This window comes from Rhinoderma darwinii, chromosome 9 (genome assembly GCF_050947455.1).
Source record: "Rhinoderma darwinii isolate aRhiDar2 chromosome 9, aRhiDar2.hap1, whole genome shotgun sequence".
Classification (NCBI taxonomy): Eukaryota; Metazoa; Chordata; class Amphibia; order Anura; family Rhinodermatidae; genus Rhinoderma; species Rhinoderma darwinii.
The window spans coordinates 21,148,541-21,176,252 of NC_134695.1; the positions used below are offsets into that span (position 1 = coordinate 21,148,541).

The 27,712-nt window shown below is 42.3% G+C and overlaps 1 protein-coding gene across 3 annotated transcripts in view; it reads right to left on the bottom strand.

Moving 5' to 3' along the window:
- The window catches only part of PGGHG (protein-glucosylgalactosylhydroxylysine glucosidase), a 233,730-nt gene that overhangs the window by 51,617 nt on the left and 154,401 nt on the right, over positions 1-27,712 (bottom strand). For all 3 annotated transcript variants that reach the window (XM_075837336.1, XM_075837338.1, XM_075837337.1), the window contains exons 8-12: positions 19,178-19,250; positions 17,612-17,748; positions 11,139-11,272; positions 3,600-3,695; positions 3,135-3,232 (exon numbers count right to left, since the gene is read on the bottom strand). In XM_075837336.1, coding sequence (XP_075693451.1) covers positions 3,135-3,232; positions 3,600-3,695; positions 11,139-11,272; positions 17,612-17,748; positions 19,178-19,250 — 538 coding nt within the window. The remainder of the gene's footprint in view (positions 1-3,134; positions 3,233-3,599; positions 3,696-11,138; positions 11,273-17,611; positions 17,749-19,177; positions 19,251-27,712) is intronic.

Here is a 27,712-nt window from a genome sequence, read left to right on the forward strand (position 1 = left end):
TGTAAATTTTACCTTTAATTTGTTTTCATTCTTGGGAAACGCCTAAAGCGTTAATGCTGTTTTGAATACTATGAGAGGTTTAGTTTTTAAAATGGAATGATTTATAGGGGATTTATAATATATAAGGCCCCGAAAACCAGTTCAGAATGGAACCAGTCACTAAAATAAGGCTTTTGACATTTTCTTGGAATTGTGAGAAATTTCTGCTAAAGTTCTAAGCCTGGTCTTGTCCTAGAAAAATAAAAGGACGTTCAAAATACAATTCAAACAAAGTACACATATGGGATATGTGAAATAGTAGCTATTTTGTGTGGTATTACTATCTGTCTTACAAGCAGATAAATTTTGGTGTTTTCCATAAACGCTGAATGTGTCGACCAAATTTTACCACTAACTTAAAGCACAACGTGTCACGAGAAAATCTCAGAATCGGATGAAAAAATAAAAGCATTTCAAAGTTATTAACACTTCAAATAAGACATGTCAGATTTGAAAAAAAATGGTCTGGTCCTTAAGGCCAAAACAGGCTTAGTCACTAAGGGGTTAAACACCTTTTTCTTTACTGTATTTACACATGAAAATCCAATGTCAGACGAAATGATTAGGGATAAAGTAAATTTTCCATTAAATGTCACCTGCTTAACCCAGCAAGAATTGCAGCGCCGCCTTAAAAACACTAAAATAGGCAAATCACCGGGTCTAGATGGTATACACCCCTGTGTTCTGCAGGAATTAAGTACTGTGATAGACAGACACTTATTTCTGATGTTTACGGATTCTATCATGACTAGGTCTATTCCAAAGGACTGGCATAGCAAAAGTGGCATCAATATTCAAAAAGTGGTCAAAAAGTGAGCCCGCAAACTATAGACCTGTAAGTTTAACCTCCATTAAGGGTAAAATATTTGAGGGTTTTCTAAGAGATGCTATTCTCAAGTATCTCAATACAAATAAACTGTTAACCCAGCATCAGCATGGGTTTATGAGGGATCGGTCAAGTCAAACCAATCCGATTAGCTTCTATGAGGTAAGTTCTAGACTGGACCTGGGTAAGGCTGTGGATGTGTTGTATCTAGACTTTTCAAAGGCGGTTGATACTGTGCCACATAAAAGGTTGGCATATGAAATGAAAATGCTGGGACTGGGGGAAAATATGTGTAATTGGGTCGACAACTGGCTCAGTGATAGAAAACAGGGTGGTTATTAATGGTACATCCTCAGAGAGTTACCAGTGGGGTTACACAGGGGTCAGTATTGGGCCCTCTTCTTTTTAATATGTTTATAAATTATCTTGTAGAGCTTTTACAGAGTATAATTTCAGTATACGCAGAGGATACTAAGCTCTCTAAAGTAATCAACACAGAGGAGGATAATGTAATACTACAGAGGGATTTGGGGAAGCTGGAGGTTTGGGCGGAAATATGGCAAATTAAGTATAATGTGGATAAATGTAAGGTTACACACTTGGGCCGAGGAAACAGATTTTACAATTATGCTACTACTACTGAAAAAGATTTGGGGATATTGTTGGGTAGTACCTTTATCTTTAGCAACCAGTGCCAGGCAGCTGCTGCCAAAGCAAATAAAATCATGGGATGCATCAAAAGAGGCATAGATGTTCGTGACAAGAACATAGTTTTGCCTCTATACAAATCACTAGTCAGACCACATATGGAATATTGTGTACTATTTTGGGCATCTTGTCTATAAGGACATGGCTGAACTAAAACGGGTGCAAAGAAGGGCGACCAAGGTAATTAAGGGAATGGGCGGATTGCAGTATAAAGAAAGGTTATTAAACTTGGGGCTATTCAGTTTAGAAAAAAGACGGCTTCGGGGCGATCTAATTACAATGTACAAATATATAACTGGACAGTACAGAGATCATTCTAATGAGTTTTACACCTAGGCCTGTAACAAAGACAAGGGGTCATCCTCTACGTCTAGAGGAGAAAAGGTTTCACCACCATCACAGACGGGCATTCTTTACGGTGAGAGCAGTGAGACTATGGAACGCTCTGCCACAGGATGTTGTGATGGTTGATTATTTGAAGAAGTTGAAGACGGCCTTGATGCATTTTTTGAAAAATATAATATTACAGGTTAGGAGTACTAGATTGTGGAGATGGGAAGTTGATCCAGGGATATTTTCTGATTTCCATATTTGAAGTCAGGGAGGAATTTTTCCCCATATGAGGCAATTGACATCAACCTCATGGGAGCTTTGCATTCCTCTGGAATAACTCGGTAGGATTATAGGTTGGACTTGATGGAGCGGTGTCTTTTTTCAACCTTATCAACTGTGTAACTATTCTTCGAAAACTCCCCCTATTTTTTTCCATATTGACTAAATTTTGAGGTGCCTTAGCAATAATTAAAACTGTCACTGTATGCTATTATCTTGCATATTTGTGCTTTGTTATGGGTTGGGGAAGGTTTGTTGGCACAATATAACGTCCACCACCACCATATACTCACCAGTTCCCAGGGTCTTCTGTCTCATGGCCATCTCGTGTCCTCTGGTCTCTGCTTCTGGTGGCTTTCTGCGCCGCTGCTCACCTCCTTCCTTGTCCACTGCAATGGCGTGCGCTCTGACCCTTCTCTTCTTAAAGGGCTAGAGCGCACCAAAATTCTACCCAGCTTTCCCAAGATATAAAAGGGTTCTGCCTACTCCACTCCAATGCATGAACAATTAGGTTGTATTCTCTAGCTTGCTAGAAGTACCCTACTTTTAGTTTGTCTGGATTTCTTGTTATTGACCTCAGCCTGTACTTTGACCATCCCTGCCTGCCCTGACCTCTTGCTTGTGTACCGTGATGACCCTCTGCTGCCCACCCTGAAGTTTTTGCTCTGCTAACCACAAATGCCCATCTGCTGCCTGCCCTTACCCCTGAATACTGTCTGCTGTTCCTGTACCACACCAGTCTACGTCGATTGTTCATAAGGGAGACTACTTTAGGGGTAGCGAACTGGGGATACTAGCACCCAATTCCACATCTCTGTACTGAGGTTAAAGGGTGAAAACCAAGTTATCCCTTAGATTTGTTGTGTTTTAGAGCTTGTTTTAGAAGTATTCATTATGTTTACTATGTTGAGACCAAAGAAGAAAAGGAATCACACAGGAAGATACAGACCTGAATCCAGTATAACCAAACAGCACGGCCTGTAAAAATCCTCCCATGCCTGTGAGAAAATTGACAGCACCAGAACCATCAGCATTTTCAGTCCATATCTAGAAGTATAAAGAGATCAACTAAACCAATGGTCTTCAAAAGGTTTGCATAGCCTTTAAGCTGATAAGTAGGTCTCATAATAACGGCGACATTTACGATTATAACATTGGAGCCGGCAGTTTATGTGGTTCACGGTTAACAAAATTTATTGTTAATTGATATTGTTAGTTTATAAATATGTCACACAATTGTAACTAACTAATCACTCACCTGCCACAACCTTTCTAAAAGAAAATACATCAAATATGGAGTAAATATCTCTTAAACTCTTTTTAAAGTACTTGTACTGTGGTGATTCATTCATAAACCTATCCCACCCCCACCCCTTGTTTCAAGGATCTAAGTGATTTCAGAGACTGATCTTACCTTAAATGGATCTGTTATGTTCGCAAAGCACTTCCTTAATTGCTGTTGTGCCATTTTGGTTTCTTTTAACTCCATATAACCAATTGCAAACATGCTCTGAAAAAAAAAAAAGGAGGAAAATTATATTATTCATTACACATATACAGTATCTAACACCACAATGCTTTATATATATATATATATATATATATATATATATATATATATATATATATATATATATATATATATATAGATCATATCTCCAGTCCCTTTCTTTACATTTCCATATTTTGATGTCCAAAATCTGAAAACCATAATCCATTCACTTAACAAACCTGGCTCAGTATCAGCATGGATTTATAAGGAATCGGTCCTGCTATACTAATCTGATTAGCTTCCATGAGGAGGTAAGTTCTCTGTGTAAGTCGTTGGATGTTATATATCAAATTTTTGTACAAAGCATTTGATATTTTGCCAAATAAAAGGTGGGCATGTATGAAAATTTTAATGCTGGGACTGGGAGAAAATATGTATGTATTTGGCTAAATAACTTGCTCAGTGATAGAAAACTTATGCTAAGTTCACACTGAGTTTTTTGACGCGGAATCCGCGCCAAAAAGCTCGTAAAAAACGGCCCCAAAATGCCTCCCGTTGATTTCAATGGGAGGTGGGGGCGGTTTTCTCCCGCCAGCGGTAAAACCGGCTCGCGGGAGTGAGAAGCGACATGCCCTATCTTTCGGGCGTTTCCGCGTCTGACCTCCCATTGACTTCAATGGGAGGCAGAGAAAGCGTATTTCGTGGCGTTTTATGCCCGCAGCGACCAATGGCCGCGGGAGAAAAACGCCGCGTGCAGTGAGAGGAAAATCTGCCTCAAACTTCCAAACAGAATTTTGAGGCAGAAATTTTGCCTGCACAATACTCTGTGTGAACATAGCCTTCGAGTGGTTACGATCGGTTTATATTTAAATCGGGTCACAATTACTTGTATCATAATACAAGTATCGGTATTGGGTCTGTTCTTTTGAATATATTCAATATTAACCTAGTAGATGAATTGCACAACAAAATATAAATTTTTTACAGATGATACTAAAGTGTGTAAAGTAATTAACACAGAAGAGGACAGTATTGTGTTATAAGTGGATCTTGATAAGTTGGAGGCTTGATCAGGGAAGAGGCTAATGATGTTTAACACTGAAAATTGAAAAGTTATGCACTTGGTAAGGGAAAATAAATACATGCCACCACGCCAGTGTCAGGAGGCTGATGTAAAAACAAATAAGATAATGGGTGCATCAAAAGGGGCATCGATGCACATGATGAGAGCTTAGTTCTACCACCTTATAAATTACTAGTCAGATGGAGTATTGTGTACAGTTTTGGGCGCCAATGTACAACAAAGACATAGTAGAACTTGAGCGGGTTCAAACACAGACAACAAAAGTAATAAATAAAGTGGTTGGACTACAGAAAGATTATCAAAATAAGGGTTATTTAGTTAGGAGAAAAAAAGACAGCCTAGAGGTGACCTGATAATTATGTATAAGTTTGTCAAAGGTCAATAAAGAAATCTGTCTAATGATCTGTTTATACCTAAAACTGTAATTATAACAAGGGGACATCCACTACATCTAGAAAAAAGGTTTCTATACCATCAAAGGGGATTCTTTACTATAAGAGCAGCAAGGCTATGGAACTCTCAACCAGAGGATGTGGTCATGGTGCATTTTCTAAACAAGTTCAAAAGAGATCTGGATGCCTTTCTTTAAAGTAATATTATAAGGTATGGATACTAGATAACGGGAGATATGCTTTTGATGTGATGGGGGTTTGAACCTTCCTCTGGAACAAAATGGCAGGAGAATAGGTTAAACATAAATTTACTTAAAGCGGTTCTCCGCTTTAGACAATCCCTGCTTGTTACTACCAGGTGCCCCTTGACAAGCTCTCCACTCTGGACAAGAGAGGAGGACACTGAACAGAGGTCTTTCCCCAGGATTCCAAAATAGGGACACCACCTTTAAATCTTTTATCAACCTTACTTACTACTGTATGTTACCCATCAGATTCTTGATCATTAGCTCTCTTGTGTACTCTACTCTGGTCAGTGCTCCTGTGATGAAGCACAACAGGAAACATAACACAGATGTCAAAGTAGCAGTCAATTTACAGAAGTGTCCTCCCTTAACTTCTCTAACCCGACATATCGCGAGATGTGTGGCGTGCGATGTTAAACATGTAAAGAAAAACCTAAAAACCACCAACGAATGCCTGTGACAAATGCCATCTGTCAGTCATCTGCCCACCCACAGACTCCTATGTTAAAAAATATAAGTATATGTTAAATTACAGTATACGTTTTTTTTACTGCATGGGGTGACATTGTACTGAATTTTGTCTCATGACAAAATGCATAACTTAATGCAATTCCAGAAAAGTTAAGGGTGGACACATTGGTATACACTTACAAACTAATTTATGTTACCAGACTCCCATACCACCACATCATACACTGCCTAATTATCCATTTGGGGTAACCAACGAAGCTTTAGCACGCCTATGCAGCGTCTCTCTGGAGCGGTGCTGGGAAGGGGCTATGATTGAATTGGGACAGTGTTAGGGAGGCCTACATAGGACAGTGAGGAAGAGAACCAGGAGGAATGCCGGAGTTACGGTGCACACTTGTTGCGAGCAGTGGCGGATTATCATATGGGAGGTTCGGCGGCCGCCCGGGGCCCGAGGCTCCCAGGGGGCCCATGGCAGCCCGAACCGCACATCGTCTTACAAAACTATTCAGCGCGATAGCGCTGCTATCTGCCGCTACGGAGATGGGGAGGAGCAGGGAATTGGCCGGGGTAGGTAGCAGGCGTTAAGCACGCCTGTCAGGGAGGCGTGTCCTAAGCACTGACCGTGCTGGTGCCGCCCTTGTGTAACAGAACAGCGACGGACGGCTGTTCTGTTACTCCAAAGCTGGAAGAGAAGGGCGGGCGGTCACCATCGCTGAGGTTAGTACTGGCTGCAGGTTTATCCTCCTGCCCAACTGGTTCCCGACCGCTGGCTGTATTTTTACGGCCAGCGGTCAGGGTCCTTAAAACCCGAGCCATAGACTTTTTACGGCTCGGGTTTTAACTTGCTGCCCGAGCGATCGGGCAGCTGAATGTCGGGTCTCCGGCTGTCAGTGACTGCCGGGGACCCTGAGGAGAAGATAGAAGCAGCTTTCGCTGCTTCTGTCTTCTCTGATCTCTTCTACACAGCGCTCAATGAACGCTGTGTATAGGAATAGAGACAGCAGCAGCGGCGCTGTCTCTATTCCTCCCGGTGATCATGTGACTGGTCACATGATCGCCGGGTGCCATTACTGACAGACTGCTGCTGGGTCTTACTAGACCCAGCACAGCCCTATTAGTGACAATCGTCACTATGAGAGGGCTGATTTCCCCTGTAACTGGGGCTGCTGTGCAGCTCCAGTTACAGAGGAAAAACATGGTGTAAAAGAAAGAAAAAAAATATGTAAAGTTCCCCAAAGGTCTTTTTTGACCTTTGAGGGACAGACCATAGTAATAAAAAAATTGTAAAGTAAAGTGAAAAAAAAAATTAAATACACATAAAATACCCACCCCAAAAAAAAACGTTCCCCCCCCCCCCCGCCAATCATTGTTGTAACACTAGCGCTGACCCAATTACCCTAATATAGACATGTACTATATTAAAATTTACGGTAAACAATGACGATTACAAATAAAAGGTCTATTTTAGGGTAAAGCTATGTTATTATCAAAAAAAAAATAGATGAAACGTAAAAAAGCTTATTTTTTTACTATTATTTTCAAACTTTATGAATTAAAATTCTAAAATAGCAAAAAAGGTGTGTATAAAAACGATTAAAAAAAGAAACCTGCATTGTCTACGGAAAAAATGTCGCAAAACTCACGTCGTTAGCGCAACAAATAAAAAAGTTATAGCCATTTAACGAACGCGTGCTAAAAATGTATATACAGTGTCTGGTCCTGAAGGCTCAAAATAGCCCGGTCCTGAACTGGTTAAAGTCACTGGCCGATGCTAGGTGGGGGATTATGCAGTAAGGGGGAGGGCTAACCATCTGACCGCAGCTAGCTCCATGGGGGGATAATAGTTTCCCCCCATAGAGCTCTCTTCAGTCTGACTGACGCTCAACCCCCCCCCCCCTTGCAGTATAGTAACGACTGAGGACCCTATGGGGGAAGGCGGGATTATTCCTAGAGCCCTCATACTGCAAGGGGGTCTAACCATCTGACTGCAGGCAAACTCTCCCCCCCCCCATAGAGCTCTCAGCAGTTATTATATTTTTTTAAATAAAAATGTGTGTTTGGTGCAACTTTGTAATTACGTTTTATTAAAAAATATTTTCACTTTTTGAGATACAGCTGCTTTGTATCCTGTATCCGTCAGGTCAGCAGGACTGACGAGATCAGTGAAACGGGCCCTGCGCTAAATTATAATCTTAGACGTGACCGATTTGAGGTGGATCTTGCGTGTCACTGACCCTGTCAGTCCTGCTGACCTGACGGATACAGGATACAAAGCTGCTGTATCTCAAAAAGTAAAAATATTTTTTAATAAAATCAATCAATCACACTGATACACACACATACAATAAATATATATATATATATATATGTATATATATATATATATATATAATATGACGTTTTTAAATGTGTACATGTGGCACTATATACAAGGGGGGAGCGCTGTGAGGCACTATATACAAGGGGGAGCGCTGTGAGGCACTATATACAAGGGGGAGCGCCCTGTGGCACTATATACAAGGGGGAGCGCTGTGTGGCACTATATACAAGGGGGAGCGCTGTGTGGCACTATATACAAGGGGGAGGGCTGTGTAGCACTATATACAAGGGGGGGGGGGCTGTGTAGTGCTATCCACAGTGGTGTGTGTGTGGCGCTCTTTATAGGGGGGGCTTTTTGGTGCTATTTACAAGAGGGGGAGGGCTGTGTGGCGCTCTCTACACGGGGGCTGTATGGCACTATCTATAGGGGGCTGTGTGTAATGCTCTCTACGGGGGGGGATGTGTGATATATAGAGGGGGCTGTGTATGGCGATATCTATGGGGGTGTGTAATATCTACAGGGGCTGTATGTGGCACTATGTACAGGGGGCTGTGTGCATGTGGTGTTTTACAGTGTGTGGTATTATATTCAGGCGCGCAGTGTTTGGTGCTATTATATTTAGGGGTACAGTATGTGGCACCATGATAACTTTATTTTCGTTTATAGGTGTGGAAATGTTGGAAAAGTGAGGAGACATCTGAGTGGCAAATTCTGCAGAAATTAGTCATGGCCGGGAGAAGTCGTCATGAGCGCTGGACCGGATGGAGAAGAAAAGAGGAAAAAAAATACTAGAATCTGAGACGTCGTCACCTGTGAGTCACTAGATTTATAGAGAATCTGTCACCTCTCCTGACATGTTTATTATAGGAAATCCTTGTATTTCACAAAAAGTCTTTCTGCAGTCCAGGACTGATAGACAATTCCCCTTGTCAGGTGGATGTGTCCCTGCACAGTGTGATACTGTCAGTATGTAGGGACACAGCCCTGTGACAAGGGAAATCGTAACACTGTTAATGCTTGCCCAAAAAAGTAGTGTTAAAAATAGTTACGGCGCGGCAGGGTGAGGAAGGGGGGCCCAAGTTTTAGTAACAGCCCAGGGCCCATGGTCTACTTAATCCGCCACTGGTTGCGAGCGTGTGCAAGTAAAGGATATACTTTTTGAGTATTATCTTTTAGATATTGGTCTGCTGCAATCAAGTTAACCCCCTAAATCTACACATATTTAGGAGGAGAAGGAGCCTGTAGGAGACGCATGGAGCTTCTGGAAAAATGTAGTTTACCAATCTGAAATGGCAGTGACATGCAGGACTTACCACTATACTCTACAAGATCGATAGGGGAACGGTGAAACCGGAGAAAGAGAACAGAGAAGAAAAACAAGTAGTAGACTATGTTTTCTATATTTTGGAAGGTACAGTGCTTTTTGAAATAAAAGTTAGATTCTGGGATAACCATTTTAAAAAGGTCCAAAGTTCTGTGCTGATTCATTTCTTAATATATCCTGATAACAGTCGGAGCTCCATTTTTCTAATACAGAGCTCAAAATACACTGCATATACATAGATATAAAAGATAACCTGCTGGCTGCCTACTGCAGCAACAAAAGGGGGGTTATGAGCTTACAAGTTACTGTGTTATTATTGAGTTCAATGTATATATCTTTGTAATGACGGGGGTGGGGAGACAGACAAGTGAGCCCTAATCTACCCGCCACTCAGTCCCTGCCTACTTGCAACGACCCGCCCTAGGCGACGGGGTACAACTGGGCGACGGTCCCTACGCTCAATAAGTGCACGACAGACAAACAGACAAGGGTACACAGAGCTAGGGGGAGAAAGGGGCAGTTGCCCACGGCAACACCGTGAGCAACAAGAGAAGTGAACAAGCCGAGTCACACCAGGAGAGTACGAGGTGCCAAACGAAGAGCAGGAGAGTAGTGAGAAAGCCGGGGTCAATATGAAGCAAGGACAATAGTACAAGAAGCTGCAACAGGGCCAGGAAAAAAAACGAGAAGAATCACAAGCAAAGGAGGAACAGGAAAGGCAGGTATAAATAGACAGAGGGCGGGAGCTAGCTCCGGCTGGCCAGGCTGTGATAGGTTCTCCCACTCCTAAGCCTGCCACCCTGAGTGGTGGAAGATGGAGTCAGTCTCACAGACATAGAAGCAGGTGCAGACTGATTATCTATGGGCGATAACCCCGAAGCTGTGCCTGGCAGATCCTTTACAATCTTACTGCAGGCAGAATGTTATTTTTAAATTTGTCTATCCAGGTCATATGGAGTTCTGTATCAGAAATACGAAGCTATGGCAGCTATAAAGATTTATTAAGGAATCAATCAGCATAGAATTGTGAACCTTAAAAAAAAAAAAAGTTCAGACGTGAATATTCACTTTGAAGCTCATAGCTGATATTTCAGTATTTTATCATGACACCTTATTGAAATAAAGGTTTAAGATGGCCATACAAATTAGATGTATGTTGGCTGAAAGCCCACTGATTTCAGCAGAACCGCCAACCATCTAATGTGTATGGCGATGTCCTCAATGGCAGATGTCGGGCAAGAGAAGGGTCCGGCATTTTGAAATGCAACATGTCGATCCTTTTTCTCATAGCAGATAAGCCACTGTCAGAGGAGTCTGGCGGTGGCTCTCTCACTTCCCCCGAGCGTGCATGTTTATGTGGGAGTCGGGAGGAATAGCGGTCAGCCAAACGATTGTTCGTCTGGCAGCTATCTAAAATACATGGCCAGCCTTACACTAATGTAATAGAGGGACTTCAAGTGGAGAGAACGGACTCTGTCAAGCAATTGTGCTTCTAGATTTTATAGAGTTGTAACTGTGATGTAACGACTGTAATTGTACTTGTATATAGAATATAATGTTTGAGGATATAAGGAAGAAGAATGAGCATTCACTTTATTAAAAGTCAACCATGCATAAACATTTACCCATGTCATGGCAGGTCCATCCGAATCTGTAACGGACTCATAGATTTGAAGATCGTTTTTGCGATGTTCTCGAGACATTGGAAACATCAGAGGGTAACCAAGCAACACCACATCTGCCTGTTTAACCGTGTCACCTGTTTAGAAGTAGAGGTCCAAACCAAAAATGTAAAAAACAAATCATATAAAACATATAAAAGGACCCTCTCGCATTAAAATACATAAATCCAGCTTTATGTTAGAAGACCATGCCAAAACTTCAGGCAAAATCCCATGAAAGATCACAATAAAGTTAGAGGTGACATTATCTGCAAGAGAGAGGTCCAAGGTCTGAAAAAGTTTGGCCCTTACAACTCTCAGCTCATGGGTACATGCATTTCTTTCCTGACTTTTGCTCAAACTAACCCTTTAACCTCACTGTTATCACTATTCTTTAGCTGCACGTAATTTCTGCTACAAAATTCAAGCAATCCCTATCTACCATACACTCTTTAGCTGTCTTCACGACATCCCAGACTGTCAGCGCTACTTGAGTTTCCCAGCTAGAAAATCACTGGTAATATATGCCATAATGCTTATGTATTCACTCTTGAATTTATTCTTCATGTAAATATACAGTACTGTGCAAAAGCTTATAGGGAGTTGTGGAAAAATGCTGCAAAGTAAGGCTACATTCATACGCCATTCTTTTTAACGGCTGTCACACGGCCGTTTTCCGCCACTTATGGGTGTATTCAGTTTTATGGGTGTATTCACATGGCCGTTTTTTAACGGCCCGTGAATACCAGCCATCAAAAAACATTACATGTATTATTTTTTACTGTTTTCACGGCCAGACGCTCCCATAGAACTCAATGGATCAGTTTTTACCATCCGTTTTTCAAGAATCCATCCTTGAAACGACCGGTAAAAACTGATCCTGGCCGAGGACTCTCCGCACACAGCGCTTCTTTGAGCGGAGAGTCTGGGGAATCCCCTGACAGCACTGTCCATATATGGACAGTGAAGTCAGGGCTTTCAACTATTGAGTCCCCAGCCAGAGAATCGCAAGATCTCTGGCCGGGGACTCGTGTCTTCGGACAGGTGCTATGAGCGGAATCCCCAGCCAAAGGGCATTTGCTATAGTAGCACTATCTACAGGGGGTGCTATCTACATGGGCACTGTGGCACTATATTGGGGATTTGCCACAGTCCCCACTATAGATAGTGCCACAGTGCCCACATGGTACCACAGTACCCACTAGGGTTCTCACGATACCAGCATTTGGACTTCGATACCGATACTTTGTGTAATATTGCGATAATCCATACCAAAACGATACTTTGCCAACAATAATAATAAAAAAAAGTTCTTCCATTTTCTGATGTGAGGCACATGGTGTGAAAACGGTCAAAAATAGGACATGTAATATTTTTTGACGGCTAGTATTCACGGGCAGTTAAAAAAAAAAAAAAGGCTGTGAAAATGCACCCATAGAAATTCATTGTTCTTTAAACGGCCTTAGGCTACATTCACACGACAGTGAAAACAAACGGCCATTAAAAACTGATCAACTGTCAGTTGGACTGACAGTTGATCAGTTTTTAATGGCCATTTTACATCAGTGTCTCTCCAAATATTCATCCATTTCCAGTCCATCAGTCTGTTTTCCATGGCCGTTATAAAAACTGATGAATTTAATTTCTCAGGGTTTTTTGTCCAAAACACCACAGTGCCCATGTAGATAGTGCTGCAATGCCCCTGTAGATAGTTTCACAGTGCCCACTGTAGATAGTGCCCCATTGTAGATAGTGCCAGGGGGCCCACATAGAACATTCCATAGTGTCCACATATAAAGTGCCAGTACCCGCATAGATCATGCCACAGTGCCCATGTAGATTGCACCAGTATCCCCTCTAGATAGTGGCCATAAAGTGCCACAATGCCCATGTAGATTGTGCCACACCCCCTTGAAGATAGTGACACACCCGCCTAGATAGTGCCAGACAACCCCTCTGTATATAGCGTCACAAACATCCCACCCTGTGGATAGCGCTACACACCCCCTTTATATAGCGCCATTGGAGCTCCCACCAAGAGCGGAATCCCCAGCCAGTGATTTGCCGATGCTATGGCCGGCGATTCCGCTCCTGGGAGGAGTCCCTGGTGTCACTAGCCATATATGGATACGGACGTCAGGGGATCCTCCTGGAGTGGAATCCCTAGCCAGAGCATTGCAATGCTCTAGCCAGGTATTCCGCTCCAGGAAGAGCCCCTGACATCACTGTCCATATATGGATAGTGATGCCAGGTGGTTATCCAGGAGCGGAATCACTGGCCAGACCGTCGGCATATATGCAGTGACGCCGGTGGCTCCTCCTGTAGTGTAATTCCCGGCCAGAGCGTTGCCGACGCTGTAGCCGGGGATTTCGCTCTTGGAGATAGTGCCGGACATCACTGTCCATATATGGACAGTGGTGTTAGAAGCATTGAGATGCCGGAATCCCCAGCCAGAGCATTGGCAACATCCCCAGCCATAGCGTCGGATTCCTGCATCTCAAAGCTCCAAACGTCACGGTCCTTATATGGACAGTGATGTCGAGGGCTTTCCCAAGACAGGAGTCCACAGCCAGAAAGCTTGTGATGCTCTGGCCGGGGACTCCATTGTTAAAAGCCCTGACATCAATGTTCCATACATAGATGTAGCCATCTTTAACTTGATCCTGATAACTTTCTGCAGCGTGATATCACACAACAAAAAGTAATTGAAAAGAGATCTAGCCATTGTTTATTTAATGCGTTAAAAGTCAAGGTAGACTACATCTGTATGGACAGTGACGTCAAGGGCTTCCCGGGCTCAGTACTTAAAGCAGCGCTGTGCTGGGGAATGCTCTTGTGAGGGCCAGGATCAGTTTTTAACAGCCGTCACAAGGATTGATTCTTGAAAAAATTTCCGTTAAAAACTGATCCATTGAGTTCTATGGGGCTGTCAGGCTGGGTTCACACGAGCATGTTACGTCCGTTATGGACGGAACGTATTTCGGCCGCAAGTCCCGGACCGAACACACTGCAGGGAGCCGGGCTCCTAGCATCATTGTTATGTACGATGCTAGGAGTCCCTGCCTCTCCGTGGAACTACTGTCCCGTACTGAAAACATGATTACAGTACGGGACAGTTGTCCCGCAGCGAGGCAGGGACTCCTAGCATCGTAACTAACTATGATGCTAGGATCCCGGCTCCCTGCAGTGTGTTCGGTCCGGGACTTGCGGCCGAAATACGTTCCGTCCATGTCCTATTTTTTTTGACATTCAGTATTTAAAAAATGGCTGTGTGAATACAGCCATAGAACTTCATTGTTCTAAAAATATCCATGCGACGGCCGTTAAAAAAAAAAAACGTCCGTCACGCGGCCATTTTTTCCTGTAATGTGAATGTAGCATTAAAAGGAAATGAGTCGTGAATTAAAAAAAATAATTAATAAATTATTTTTATTATACGTTTTTCGTTTTTTTGTGTATTTTTTTTTCTTCCACAAGGTGGGAAGTACTAAAAATTAAATAATAATTTTGACATGTTTTCCTATGTAGGCACTTCCAAGAATTAGGGCAAGGTGAATCAGGCAAAGCAACCTGACAGAGCAGCTAGAAACGTGGGAGGGAGACTTACCCTCCTCCCTATTTTTGGCTACAAGCCAGGAAACAGTGTCTTCAAATTGCTAAGCATCGTCCAGCTCCCATTTTTGAAGAGATTGTACAAATGGCAGCTATAGGACACACCAAAAGGCTAAGGGCATGTCCACACAACGGAATTGCGGCAGAAAATTCCAGCAGCAATTCCGTTGAAAGTAGCAGACATTCCGCTACAGAAAAAACATACAATTTCCTGCGTTTTTTACTGCAGAAAATCGTGCCTATTTTCGCAATGCCGGTAGATGATGACAACTCCTCTGAAAAATGCAGGAATTCTGTCCACTTTCCACAGCAGGAGTTCACGTGCTGTGGTCCGAAAAATATGCACCATAGGTGAATTTCTGCTTGGAATTTCTACGCAGCGTGTGTATGAGATTTGTTAAATCCCACCCACTTTGCAGCTACAGTATTCTGCTGCGATTTTTCCATCCACAATTCTGGAAAATACGCTACATGTGGACAAGCCCTAGGAGTGATGAAAGTGAAGAGAAGAGACCCAGTGGTGAATGACTTGCCAGTCGACAGGTTCACACGTCCTATATTTGACACGTTTTTAAAAAACGTGTTGCGTAAAAAAGAAGCGTTGGATTAATTCTTTGGTGCACAAAATGCGCCAAACAGGGCCGGCTCCAGGTTTAGGTGGGCCCTTGGGTGACACAGACTTAGTAGGCCCCTTTGCGGGGGAACTCACAGCGGCAGTAAAATTGCTGATGCTCTGGCTGAGGATTCCGCTTCAGGAGAAACTCCAGACGTCACTGTCCATATATGCAGCCCGAGAGCCATAGTCCCGGGCAGAGCACTACTAGCACTCTGCCTGGGACTCCTGCTCTGCTCCTGATATCACTGTCCATATATGGATAGTGATGTCCGGAGCAGAGCTGAAGTCCCGGGCAGAGTGCTAGTAAAGGCTCTGCTCGGTACTCCAGCTCTGGGGAAGCCCCTGGCATCACTGTCCATATAAGGCTAGTGATGTCAAGGTTAACCACAGAGCCAAAGTCCCAGGCAGTGTGTTACAACACTGGGACACTGCTCTGCTCCTGACAACACTGTCCATATATGAACAGTGATGTCAGGGGCTTCCCCAGAGATGGAGTCCCGTAGCAGAGCCGCTCGCGCTCTGCCTGGGACTCCTCCTGACATCACTGTCTATATATGGACAGTGATGTCAGGGACTTTCAAAGAGACGGAATCCCGGAGCAGAGCCGCTTGTAGAGCTCTGCCTGGGACTCCTTCTCTCCCTCTGACATCACTGTCCATATATGGACAGTGATGTCAGGGACTTCCCCAGAGCCGGAGTCCCGGAGCAGAGCAGCTTGTAGCATTCTGTCTGGCACTCCTTCTCTCCATCTGACATCCAAGGGTAGTGGGCCCTGGCACTTGCCCGCGTTCGCCGGCCCTGGCGCCAAATGTTCCCAGAGTCAGTGGGAGTCCTAACTACGTGCCCAAAAACTTGCAAAAAGCGCACACAAAACACACAAAAAATGCGTCAAAATCCCTGTATTTTAAAAACAATTTCATTGTGCATTGAAATGCATTAGTGTTCGGTCCATTTTTTTAACGGATAGAACACTGACTCATTCATTTCTATGGGGCCATGCGCCGCTCCCACACAGACCAAAAGCAAGGTCTTCGACATCCGGCGCCATTTTCATGTGGACCGGAAGCCGCAGCCAGACAGTAAGACGACTACTTCCGCTCGCGGCTTCCGTCCATATGTTCAGAAGCAAGGACTAGGAGCGGAGGCGACAGGAGCAGGTAAGTTATGTTTGTGTATGTGATGTGTGTGTATGTTCGTGTTATACGGTGTGATTACCACTGTATCTAATCCTCCTACACTGTGCATTCGCTCAAAAAATGGCGGTACACAGTGTAGGAGGTTTGAACATTCAACCCCCCTCCTTTCTCCTGGCACTAGCCAGGATAAAGGAGGGGGATTGTTTGAGGACGCTAGAGCGAGTGTGTCTTCTCCAATTTTGCAGCATAAAGCAATGAGGTTGCTTTACTACATGCCAATGCTGCAATTTTGGGAATTGCTCTCTCTAGTGACAAGCACATGGAAATGTTATAAATTAGAATCTAATTTATAATATTTCCTGACTTGTGAAAAAATTTAAAAAATTAGAAAAAAAATGTTCTAGCGACACATTCCCTTTAATGACATTGGCTGTATGTTTGGGGTCATGGTCCTGCTGCATAATAAATTTGGAACCAATCAGACGCCTCCCTGATAGTATTACATGATGGATAAATATCTGCCTGTATTTCTCACCATTGACGACACCAATAATTCTGTCCAAATCCCCAACTCCATTTACGGAAATGCAGCCCCAAACTTGCAAGGAACCTCCACCATGCTTCACTGTTGCCTGCAGACACTTATTATTGTACTGCTCTCCAGCTGTTCGGTGAACAAACCTGCCTCCTGTTACAGCCAAATATTTAACATTTTGACTCAGTCACCTGCTGCCATTTTTCTGCATCCCAGTTCCTATGTTTTCGTGCATAGTTGAGTCGATTGGCCTTGTTTCTACGTCAAAATTATGTCTTAGAGATGGAATGGAGAGTTGGCCATGTCTATTCTGTTCTATGGGAGTTTCAGAAATAGCTGAGCAAGCAAAACCTTCATGGTAGTAATTTTTACCACCTGCTACATTTGGACATTATGAAAAGCATACACACATTTCAACAACAGTTACCTTCCCCACATAATGGTCTTATATAAACTATTGTAACAGTAACAAAGATATTCTGTTTTGCATTTACTATATATATATATATATATATATATATATATATATATAATTACCTAGATTGTAGCCATCATACTCTGGATGGTAATTAATCTTGGGATCAAATGAGACTTTAATTTTGTTAGCTACATCTTTCCATATGTCTGGGATCGGTTGCTGTAAATCTTTAGCCAGGTCTATAGAAAAATTAAGGCTGGGCAAGGAAAAATTAAGCAAAATAAATAATAATAATTATGCTGTTTTTACAATTAGAACATTTATAATGTTTGAGGATAAAGTTATTGCAGAAATACAAGTGCCTACCTAAATGTATTTTCACATAAATATGTCTGTAAGAGGAAAAACAGGAAATTGTGGTGCAGAAACTTAGAACCCAGCTCAATGCCAAGTGGTTAATGAGCTGAAGACTTGAGAATGAAGACAGACCGAGTGTTAGGTAAAAGCAGCCTGGCAACCACATTTAAATTTTGTGGCCACCTGGTAGTTTATTCCTTAGTAAGGCTAAATTCACACGAGCGTGTCAGATTCACACACATGAAAAACAACTGTAAATCTGGACTGCGTGTGCTGTGTTATGCATCAGTGTGCTTTGCGAGTGGCAGGCATTTTTCATGCACCTATTGACTTCAGTGGGTGCGTAGGTGCGTGAAAACGCACCAATATAGGTCATGCAGTGAGTTTCACGCAGTGGACTCTCGCTGCGTGAAAACTCACGTGTGTGTGGACGGCCCCATTGAAATCAATGGGTCCGTGTGCTGTGCGTGATTTCCATGCACAACACTCGGACGAGATTCATGCTCGTGTGAATGGGCCTTAACTAGTCTTAACTGTTTTCAAGGGACTCAGGACCCACAACAAGGAGCAGCTGCCATGTCGGAGCAATATTATAGCCACACTGTGCTAGCCATATTATAACTTTTTTTATTTTGTTTCTATTAGTTTCATACTTCGTTATAGCCTCTTTCTCGTCCGAATGCACCGATGTGAAAATTCACCACCCACATTGTACATTCTTCTGCATGCTACATAACATAACAGCTCCAGTGCTCCCCCACAAGCATTACAACAAAGTCTGATTCCCAAAGCTGTAATATTAACAATCCTGGGGTTGTCCGCCAAACACACAGTGCTGCACTGCTCTTTAGGTTTGTACGTGATAGCACTTACTACATATGGTCTATGCATAGGTCTATAAATAAACGGAAAAAACGCTTCAACAATAAACAATGCATTTTACTAAAGAATAGTAAAAAAAGGAGGATGACTTTGTAATGTAATTCACAATAATCTACCACTCTAACCATTCTTACATTGTAATGTACATATAGTTGAAGTTAGGCACGTGGCAATGTTGAGTGCACTAACCCTGTACAGAGCCACATGGATTGTGTGTTACCGTATGGTGCCTTTGTTCGACACTGGAAGAATAACTTTGTAATATAGAATGCAGCGATTTTCTGTCTCACACGGAATCCTTAAGAAAAGATCATTTGTGTGCCCCCATAGAAGATCGGGCATTGTATTATGGATTTGTACAGCACGGATTTGTTATACGACCATGTGAATGAGGCTGTAAAGTAATACTACATGACAATAATGTACATATGAAAAGCAAGCATCACCTCAGCTGTGCCAGTGCATTTGTATATACAGAGTTATTAACATCATTATGATATTCATCTGGAGGCATCACACCTATAAAACAGGAAAAAAGAATTATAGATCATAAGAACACATCTATTAATTAACCCCTAGACAACCACAATAAGTATATTTATGGTGCAGCTGGAACATAAATGCACACAGTCCTCTTTAATATCAGGTTGCGCTGTATAGACAGTGTCAGCCCAAACCTCCTGAGGTAAAATGGAAATTAAAATAATCAGCTCTGTAAAATAAAGAAATGCTAAAAACACAGCGCTTAAAAGTGCGCGCTTTGTTTACTAGTGGGACATTGCATTGCCATGCGATGTCACGAGCCCCCACCTCTCACATGGGGAGTGGAGCATGCTGGGAGAACATGATCTGTGTCATCTCAGCATTCATCTGTACACAGATCACTGCTAATAGTGATCTAATGGCCAGCAGGCAATTATATTACTGTGATCTGTGTCCCAGTTTCTTTCAACCACGGGAAAATAAAAAGTTAAACGTAAATAAAAATACTAACAAAAAGAAATAAAAATAAAAAATAGAGACTGAAGTAAAAAAATAAAATAAAAAAAATCTAAACCCTCCGTCAACCGACTAGCACTACCAGAGACCCTCCTCTGTGACATGGACGCATTTTACATGGACGTCATGAACCCATATTATAATGCATCCATAATATAGGTCATATCAAATCAACACAAATTATTACCGGTCACTTGTTTTGGTCTCCCTAGCCGCGACCCTATCTGCTCTTACACCTACAATAAAAATTGCTGTACACAGGTGCTTTGTTTGCACCCTTTTACAGATTCCATGTACCACTTCAAGGCTAGAGACGTGCTAAAAAAATTGAGATTTTTTTTCCTCTGGCGTTAGGGTCTGTTCACACTTAGGTTTCCCCTGTATATTTGATGAATTTGCAAAGAAAGTTCCCAATGCATACGTTAAACATACCCATTAGGTACCAATTATAATGACGGAGACCAAAAGAGTGTCCCTTTGTCCTCCGTCGTGCATACCATTTCTTTGCTGAATAGAATAGCGTAGTTGACTATGCTATTCTATCCAAATGCATCCAGAAAAAAACGTTTATGTTTAACGGATAATAGACTATGTAAACGTATACGCTGGGAAGCTGTAGGGACGTTACTGTCTATATACGGACAGTTATCACTAGAGCTTCCCGATGTGGTAGAGGCTGCCCCTCTGCAGAGAACCCAATTCATGCCAACCCCGTACGGTAGCCCGACTATAGTTGCTGGTCCAAGGAAAGCTACATAACAGGGGTTTCCCTAGGGTAGCACCAGGCTACCGCAGGGAAGGTCCAGTGATGTAGTTTCCCCAAGGAGAGATAAGCAGCCGGGGACTCAGGCTGCTTTGAAGATCTTGAAGGGGGTGACTGACTCCCAGCACCCTCCCTCCCATTGTCCTGTCCCCGATGCATTCCTCTCAAAGTGCTGCCGTGCACAAGTAGGAACAAAGCCTGCAGCCTACCGGCATGATCTTGATTAGGATAGTCACCCCACGTTGAGGGGCAAACACAGGGTAAAATGTTAAGCTACGTTACAGGAGGTTCTCTGGGGCAGGGACAGTTACATCAATAGGGCTACCCCAGGAAAGTTCGGTGAAAGCACTCAGGGACTCTGGCAGCTATAAAGTTCTTGCCATCAGGCCACCCTGTGGGTTGGTATATGTGACTGGTGGGTGGAGAGTTTACTGGTAACACAGTACCTCTGGATCCTAGAGGTATTGTTCGGGCAGGGAGGCCATGCAGACTTCCTCTGCTGTATCAGGACGCTACAGTGTTAACTGTCTATATATGAGCAGTTACGGCATTGGAGCTTCCCAAAGTACACGTTAATAGGAGAATGTGACAGATACCCAGCAGTGACATCCCTCAACCACAGGCATACATGTAATGGATATGTCATGAAAATTGGCATGAGAAACAATGACGTATCCGTTAAACAGATACCATTAAAGTCACTGTTAGCCATCCATCAAAGCCTCTATTTAACGTATACACTGTATACATTTAAACAGACGAGAATAATGCAGAGTGAACAGAGCCTTATAGTGATGATGATGTATGTTGGGCAAAGTCAAAAAAATAAAATTATATTATATTATGTGTGTGTGTATATATATATATATATATATATATATATATATATATATATATATATATATATATATATATATATATATAAAAATAAATAAATATGAGAAAAAGAATACAGCAGCACAGCAACAGCAGTGGGTGCAGGCCTCCTAGGTTGAGGCTAGGAACCCTTGTTAATGAAATCCCCAAAAAATGAAGAGGCAGCACTCCAAGGAAATTGGTGAAAAAAAGTGGTGTGTTTATTCACAGCAGGCAGCCTGAATGCTTTGATGTTCTGGTACCTGAGAGCCTGTTTAAAAAAAAAATGTCATTCAGAATTTTATCCCTAGTTTCGTATTCATACCTCCCAAAAAACGGTGGGGTCAGAATGATAATCCAAATGCTTTGAGGGGTGTAGTTTCCAAAATAGGGTTACTACTCAGGGTTTTCTTTTCAAAATTTTACGTTGGAGCCTCTGCAATTGTGGGATAGTGCTGTGCAAATCACAAAATTACACCTAAAAATGCGCATGGTGATCTTTCACTCCAGAGTCCGGTTAACCCCTTAAGGACGCAGCCTAGTTTTGGCCTTAAGGCTCAGAGCCCATTTTTCAAATCTGACATATTTCACTTTATGTGGTAATAACGTCGGAATGCTTAAACCTACCCAAGCGATTCTGAGATTGTTTTCTCGTGACACATTGGGCTTCATGTTCGTGGTAAAATTTGGTCGATATATTCAGTGTTTATTGGTGAAAAATTGCAAAATGTCGAGAAAATTTTTGAAAAAATTGCATTTTTCAGAATTGAAATGCATCTGCTTGTAAAACAGACGGTTATACCACCCAAAATAGTTACTAGTTCACATTTCCCATATGTCTACTTTAGATTGGCATTGTTTTTTGAACATTATTTTATTTTTCTTGGACGTTACAAGGCTTAGAACATAAACAGCAATTTCTCATATTTTTAAGAAAATTTCAAAAGCCTTTTTTTTAAGGTACCTCTTGAGTTCTGAAGTGGCTTTGTGGGGCCTATGTATTAGAAACCCTGATAAAATACCCCATTTTAAAAACTAGACCCCTCAAAGTATTCAAAACAGCATTTAGAAAGTTTTTTAACCCTTCAGGCATTTCACAGGAATTAAAGCAAAGTGGAGGTGAAATTTGCAAATTTCATTTTTCTTGCTGAATTTCAATTTTATTCATTTTTTTTCTGTAACACAGAAGGTTTTACCAGAGAAACACTACTAAATATGTATTGTCCAGATTCTGCAGTTTTTAGAAATGTCCCACATGTGGCCCTACTGCGCTCGTGGACTAAAACACAAGCCCTAGAAGCAAAGAAGCACCTAGTGCATTTTGAGTCCTCTTTTTTATTAGAATATATTTTAGGCAGCATGCCAGGTTTGAAGAGGTGTTGAGGTGGCAAAACAGTAGGAATCCCCCAATAGTGACCCCATTTTGGAAACTACACCCCTCAAGGAATTAATTTATAGTTGTTGTTACCATTTTGACCGCACAGTTTTTTCACAGCACGTATTTGAATTGGGCTGTGAAATGAAAAAAATGTCATTTTTTCCAATAAAATGTCATTTGTGATCAAAATTTCTTATTTTCACAGGGAACAAAGTACCCCATTTTGTTGCCCAATTTGTCCTTAGTGTGGCAATACCCCATTTGTGGTGATAAACTGCAGTTTGGGCCCATGGGAGGGCTCAGAAGGAAAGGAGCGCTATATGTTTGTTGGAGTCCAGATTTTGCTGGATTGGTTTTCGGGTGCCATGTCGCATTTGCAGAGCCTCAGAGGTATCAAAGCAATGGAAACCCACCAAAAGTGACCCCATTTTGGAAACTACACCCCTCAAGGAATTCATTTATGGTTGTTGTTAGCATTTTGACCACACAGTTTTTTCACAGCACCTATTTCAATTGGGCTGTGACATTAAAAAAATGAAAATTTTTTCCAATAAGATGTCATTTTTTATCGAAATTTCTTATTTTCACAGGGAACAAAATACTCAATTTTGTTGCCCAATTTCTCCTGAGTGCAGCAATACCCCATTTGTGGCAATAAACTGCCGTTTGGGCCCATGGGAGGCCTCAGAAGGGAAGGAGCGCTGTGTGTTCTTTGGAGTACAGATTTTGCTGGTTTGGTTTTCGGGTGCCATGTCGCATTTGCAGAGCCCCAGAGGTATCAAAGCAACGGAAACCCACCAAAAGTGACCCCATTTTGGAAACTACACCCCTCAAGGAATTCATTTATGGGTAATGTGACCTTTTAGACCCCATAGTTTCTTCACAGAACTTATTTGAATTGGGCTGGGAATTAAAAAAATATATTTTTTTCCTATAATATGTCATTTTAGCTCAAAAAAATCTTATTTTCACAAGAAATAAAATACTCCATTTTGTTGCCCAATTTGTCCTGAGTGCGGCAATACCCCATTTGTGGTGATAAACTGCCGTTTGGGCCCATGGGAGGGCTCAGAAGGAAAGGAGCGCTGTGTGTTCTTTGGAGTCCAGATTTTGCTGGATTGGTTTTCGGGTGCCATGTCGCATTTGCAGAGCCCCAGAGGTATCAAAGAAATAGAAACCAACCACAAATGACCCCATTTTGGAAACTACACCCCTCAAGGAATTCATTTATGGGTGTTGTGACCATTTTGACCCCATAGTTTTTTCACAGAACTTATTTGAATTGGGCTGGGAATGAAAACAACATTTTTTTTTTCAAATAATATGTAGTTTTGGCTGAAAATTTCTTATTTTCACAAGAAACAAAATACCCCATTCTGTTGCGCAATTTGTTCTGAGGGCCGCAATACCCCATTTGTTGTGATAAACTGCCGTTTCGGCCCATGGGAGGGCTCAGAAGGAAAGGACCACCATTTGGCCTACTGGGGATTTTCTGGTGCGAAGTCATGTATGCAGAAGCCCCTGAGGTACCAGTACAGTTGAAACCCGCAAGAAGTGACCCCGTTTTAATAACTACACCCTTAAGGCATTCATCTAGAGGTGTAGTGAGCATTTTGACCAGAGACCTACACCCCATAAACTGTAATGTGGGTTCTCCCGGGTATGGCAATACCCTACATGTGGCTGTTATCAGCTGCCTGGACACACAGCAGGGCTCAGAGGGGAAAGACGAGGGGGGATAAGCTGTGCGGAGTGCATCAGGGTAAGTAAAATTGGGGTAAATTATAAACCAAGGGATGTATGATAAATTTTAAAACTGACTTTCATACAGAGCTCTGGTTATTCGGGACACGTGTCACATTGAAATATTGTGTCATCCCTTATCGCCCTCTTATAGCAGACTTTGCACCTCTTTTGACTTTTTCCCTTCTTGCCAGTTTGGGGAACTTCTCCTGGAAAGTGTTGCCGCCTTGGTACGATGCGTGTGGCCCCGCTTCCAGAAGTACTGGGTGCCCCCCCTTCTTGGTCCCTAAAGATTAGGTTCTTGATAATCACCTCTTGAAATTCCAGGAAAGTTCCCCTCTGGCTGTACATCGACGTAGCACGTACGCATTGTACAATGCCATCTGTATGATGTGCCCGGCCAGCTTCTTATACCACACCGCATGGCGCTGTAGGGCTTCAGGATTTGATCTTACAAGTCCATCCCTTACATGTACCTATTGTAGTCCAGGATGCAGTCTGGTTTGGGGGTGGCCTTTCCTTCATATAGCCTAAACCTGTAGGTATACCCTGATGCACTCTCGCAGCTTATACATCTTCACGCCATACCTTGCCCTCTTACCCAGCAGGTACTCGCGGAATTGAACCCTCCCTTTAAAATGTACCAGGGACTCATGAATAGAAATACACTTCTCGGGGGTGTATTCTTGGGAAAACCGGGCACTGGAACGGTCTAATAGGGGTCTCCGTTTATACAAACGGTCAAAACTGGGGTCATCTCGGGGTGGGCACGGCTCATTATCAGTATAATGTAAGAAGCGAAGTATTGCCTCATTTTTTTAGGTTCCAGTTCAGTTCTGAAGTTGCTTTGAGGGGCCCATATATTAGAAACCCCTATCAAATACCCCATTTTAGAAACTAGACCCCTCAAAGTATTCACAAAAGCATTTACAAAGTTTATGAACCCTTTAGGTGTTTCACAGAAATTTAGAGCAAAGTAGAGGTGAAATTGACATTTTTTTTTTGTCAGAAAATCCTCTTTATACCATTTTTTTTATAACACAAAAGGATTTATCAGAGAAACGCAACTTAATATGTATTGCCCAGATTCTGCAGTTTTGAGAAATATCCCACATGTGGCCCCAGTGCGGTAATGGACTGAAGCCCCGGCCTCCGAAGCAAAGGAGCACCTAGAGGATTTTGAGGCCTCTTTTTTATTAGGCACCATGTCCGGTTTGAAGAGGTCTTGTGGTGCTAAAACATTGGGAACCCCCCAAAAGTGACCCCAATTTGGAAACTAGACCCCTTGAGGAATCCATTGTAGTTTTCTTGGGGTGCATGCGGCTTTTTGATCTGTTTTTATTCTATTTTTAGGTGGCGTGGTGACTAATAAACAGAAATTCTACTATTGTTTTTTTATTCTTTTTTTTTTACTGCGTGCACCGTGCGCTATAAATGACATATTCACTTTATTCTGCGGGGCGATACGATTACGGCGATACCAGATATTTATAGTTTTTTTTTATGTCTTATGGCGTTTGCACAATAAAATACGTTTTGTAAAAAATCATTCACTTTTTGTGTTGCCTTATTCTAAGAGCCATAACGTTTTTATTTTTCAATCAATAAAGCCGTGCAAGGACTTTTTTGCATAACGAACTGTAGTTTCAATCAGTACCATTTTTAGGTACATGCGACTTTTTGATCTCTTTTTATTCCATTTTTTGGGAGGTGAAGTGACCAAAGAATTGTGATTGTGGTTCGGTTTATTATTATTTTATTTTACGGCGTTCACCGTGCGGGATAAATAACGAAATAATTTTGTAGTTCAGGCCGTTACGGACGCGGCGATACCAATTATGTATAGTTTATTTGTTTGTTTATATATTTTTATTAATAATAAATGACTGATAAGGGAAAAGGGGGGATTTTTACTTTTAAAACTTTTATTTTCTTATTTTTACACATCTTTTTTTAACTTTTTTTTTACTTTATTACTTTGTCCCACTAGGGGACTTGAGGGCAGGAGGCCCTGATCGCTATTCTAATACACTGCACTACATGCGTAGTGCAGTGTATTAGAACTGTCAGCTACTCACTGACAGCAAGCATAGTGGGTCCTGACGTTGTCAGGACCCACTAGGCTTCCGTCTATGGCATAGCCGGACGCCATTGTTTGGTGTCCGGTTGCCATAGTCACCATCGCCGGCCGCTATCGCGTAGCAGGCCGGCGATGGCAGCTTAACCCCTAAAAATCCGCGATCTCTATAGAACGCGGCTTTTAAGGGGTTAATCAGTGGGGACACAGCGATTGGTCCCCGCTGTAGGAGCTGTGACAGCTGCTGAACAAGACAGCAGCTGTCACAGCTCCTGTATGTGTCGGGAGGACGGCCGAAACGGCCGTTACTCCCGAGATGTACTATTAGGTCATGGAGCGCGAACGATACAGCTGCCATGACCTAATAGTACGTCCAGGAGCGGGAAGGGGTTAAATCTGTGCTTCAAAATACAAATGGCGCTCCTTTCCTTCTAAGCCCTGTCATGTGTCCAAACAGCAGTTTATGACCACATATCGGGTATTGCTCTGCTCAGGGAACTTTGAGGAATATAGTTTACCAAACGGGGTCGGTTTTGGGGGTTTTCCAATGTTTTGATCCCTCAGGGGCTTTGCAAATGTGACATGGCACCCAAAAACCAGTCCGGCAATACTTGATCTCCAAATGTCAAATGGCACTCCTTCCCTTCTGAGCACTGCCGTGGGTCCAAATAGCAGTTTATTCCAACATATGGGGTATTGCTGTAATCGGGAGAAATATCTTTACAAATGTAGGGGATTCTTTTTCTCCTTTACTCCTTAAAAAAAATCTATGTATTTTCAGAAACAAAGTAGATTTACGTTTTCACAGCAGACTAATTCCAATAAATTTAGCAAAAAACCTATTGGGTCAAAATGCTAACTATACCCCTAGATAAATTCCTTGAGGGTGTAGTTTCCCAAATGGGGTCACTTTTGGGGGGTTTCTTCTGATTTGGCATCACAAACCTGAGATGGTGCCCAAAATATATTCTAATAAAAAGGAGGCCCCAAAATCTGCTAGGCGCTTCTTTGCTTCTGAGGCCTGTGTTTTTGTCCATTAGCAAACTAGGGCCACATGTGGGATGTTTCTAAAAACTGCAGAATCTGGCCAATAAATATTGAGCTGCATTTGTCGGGTAAAACCTTCTGTGGTACAAAAAGAAATGTATTACAAATTTATTTCAGAA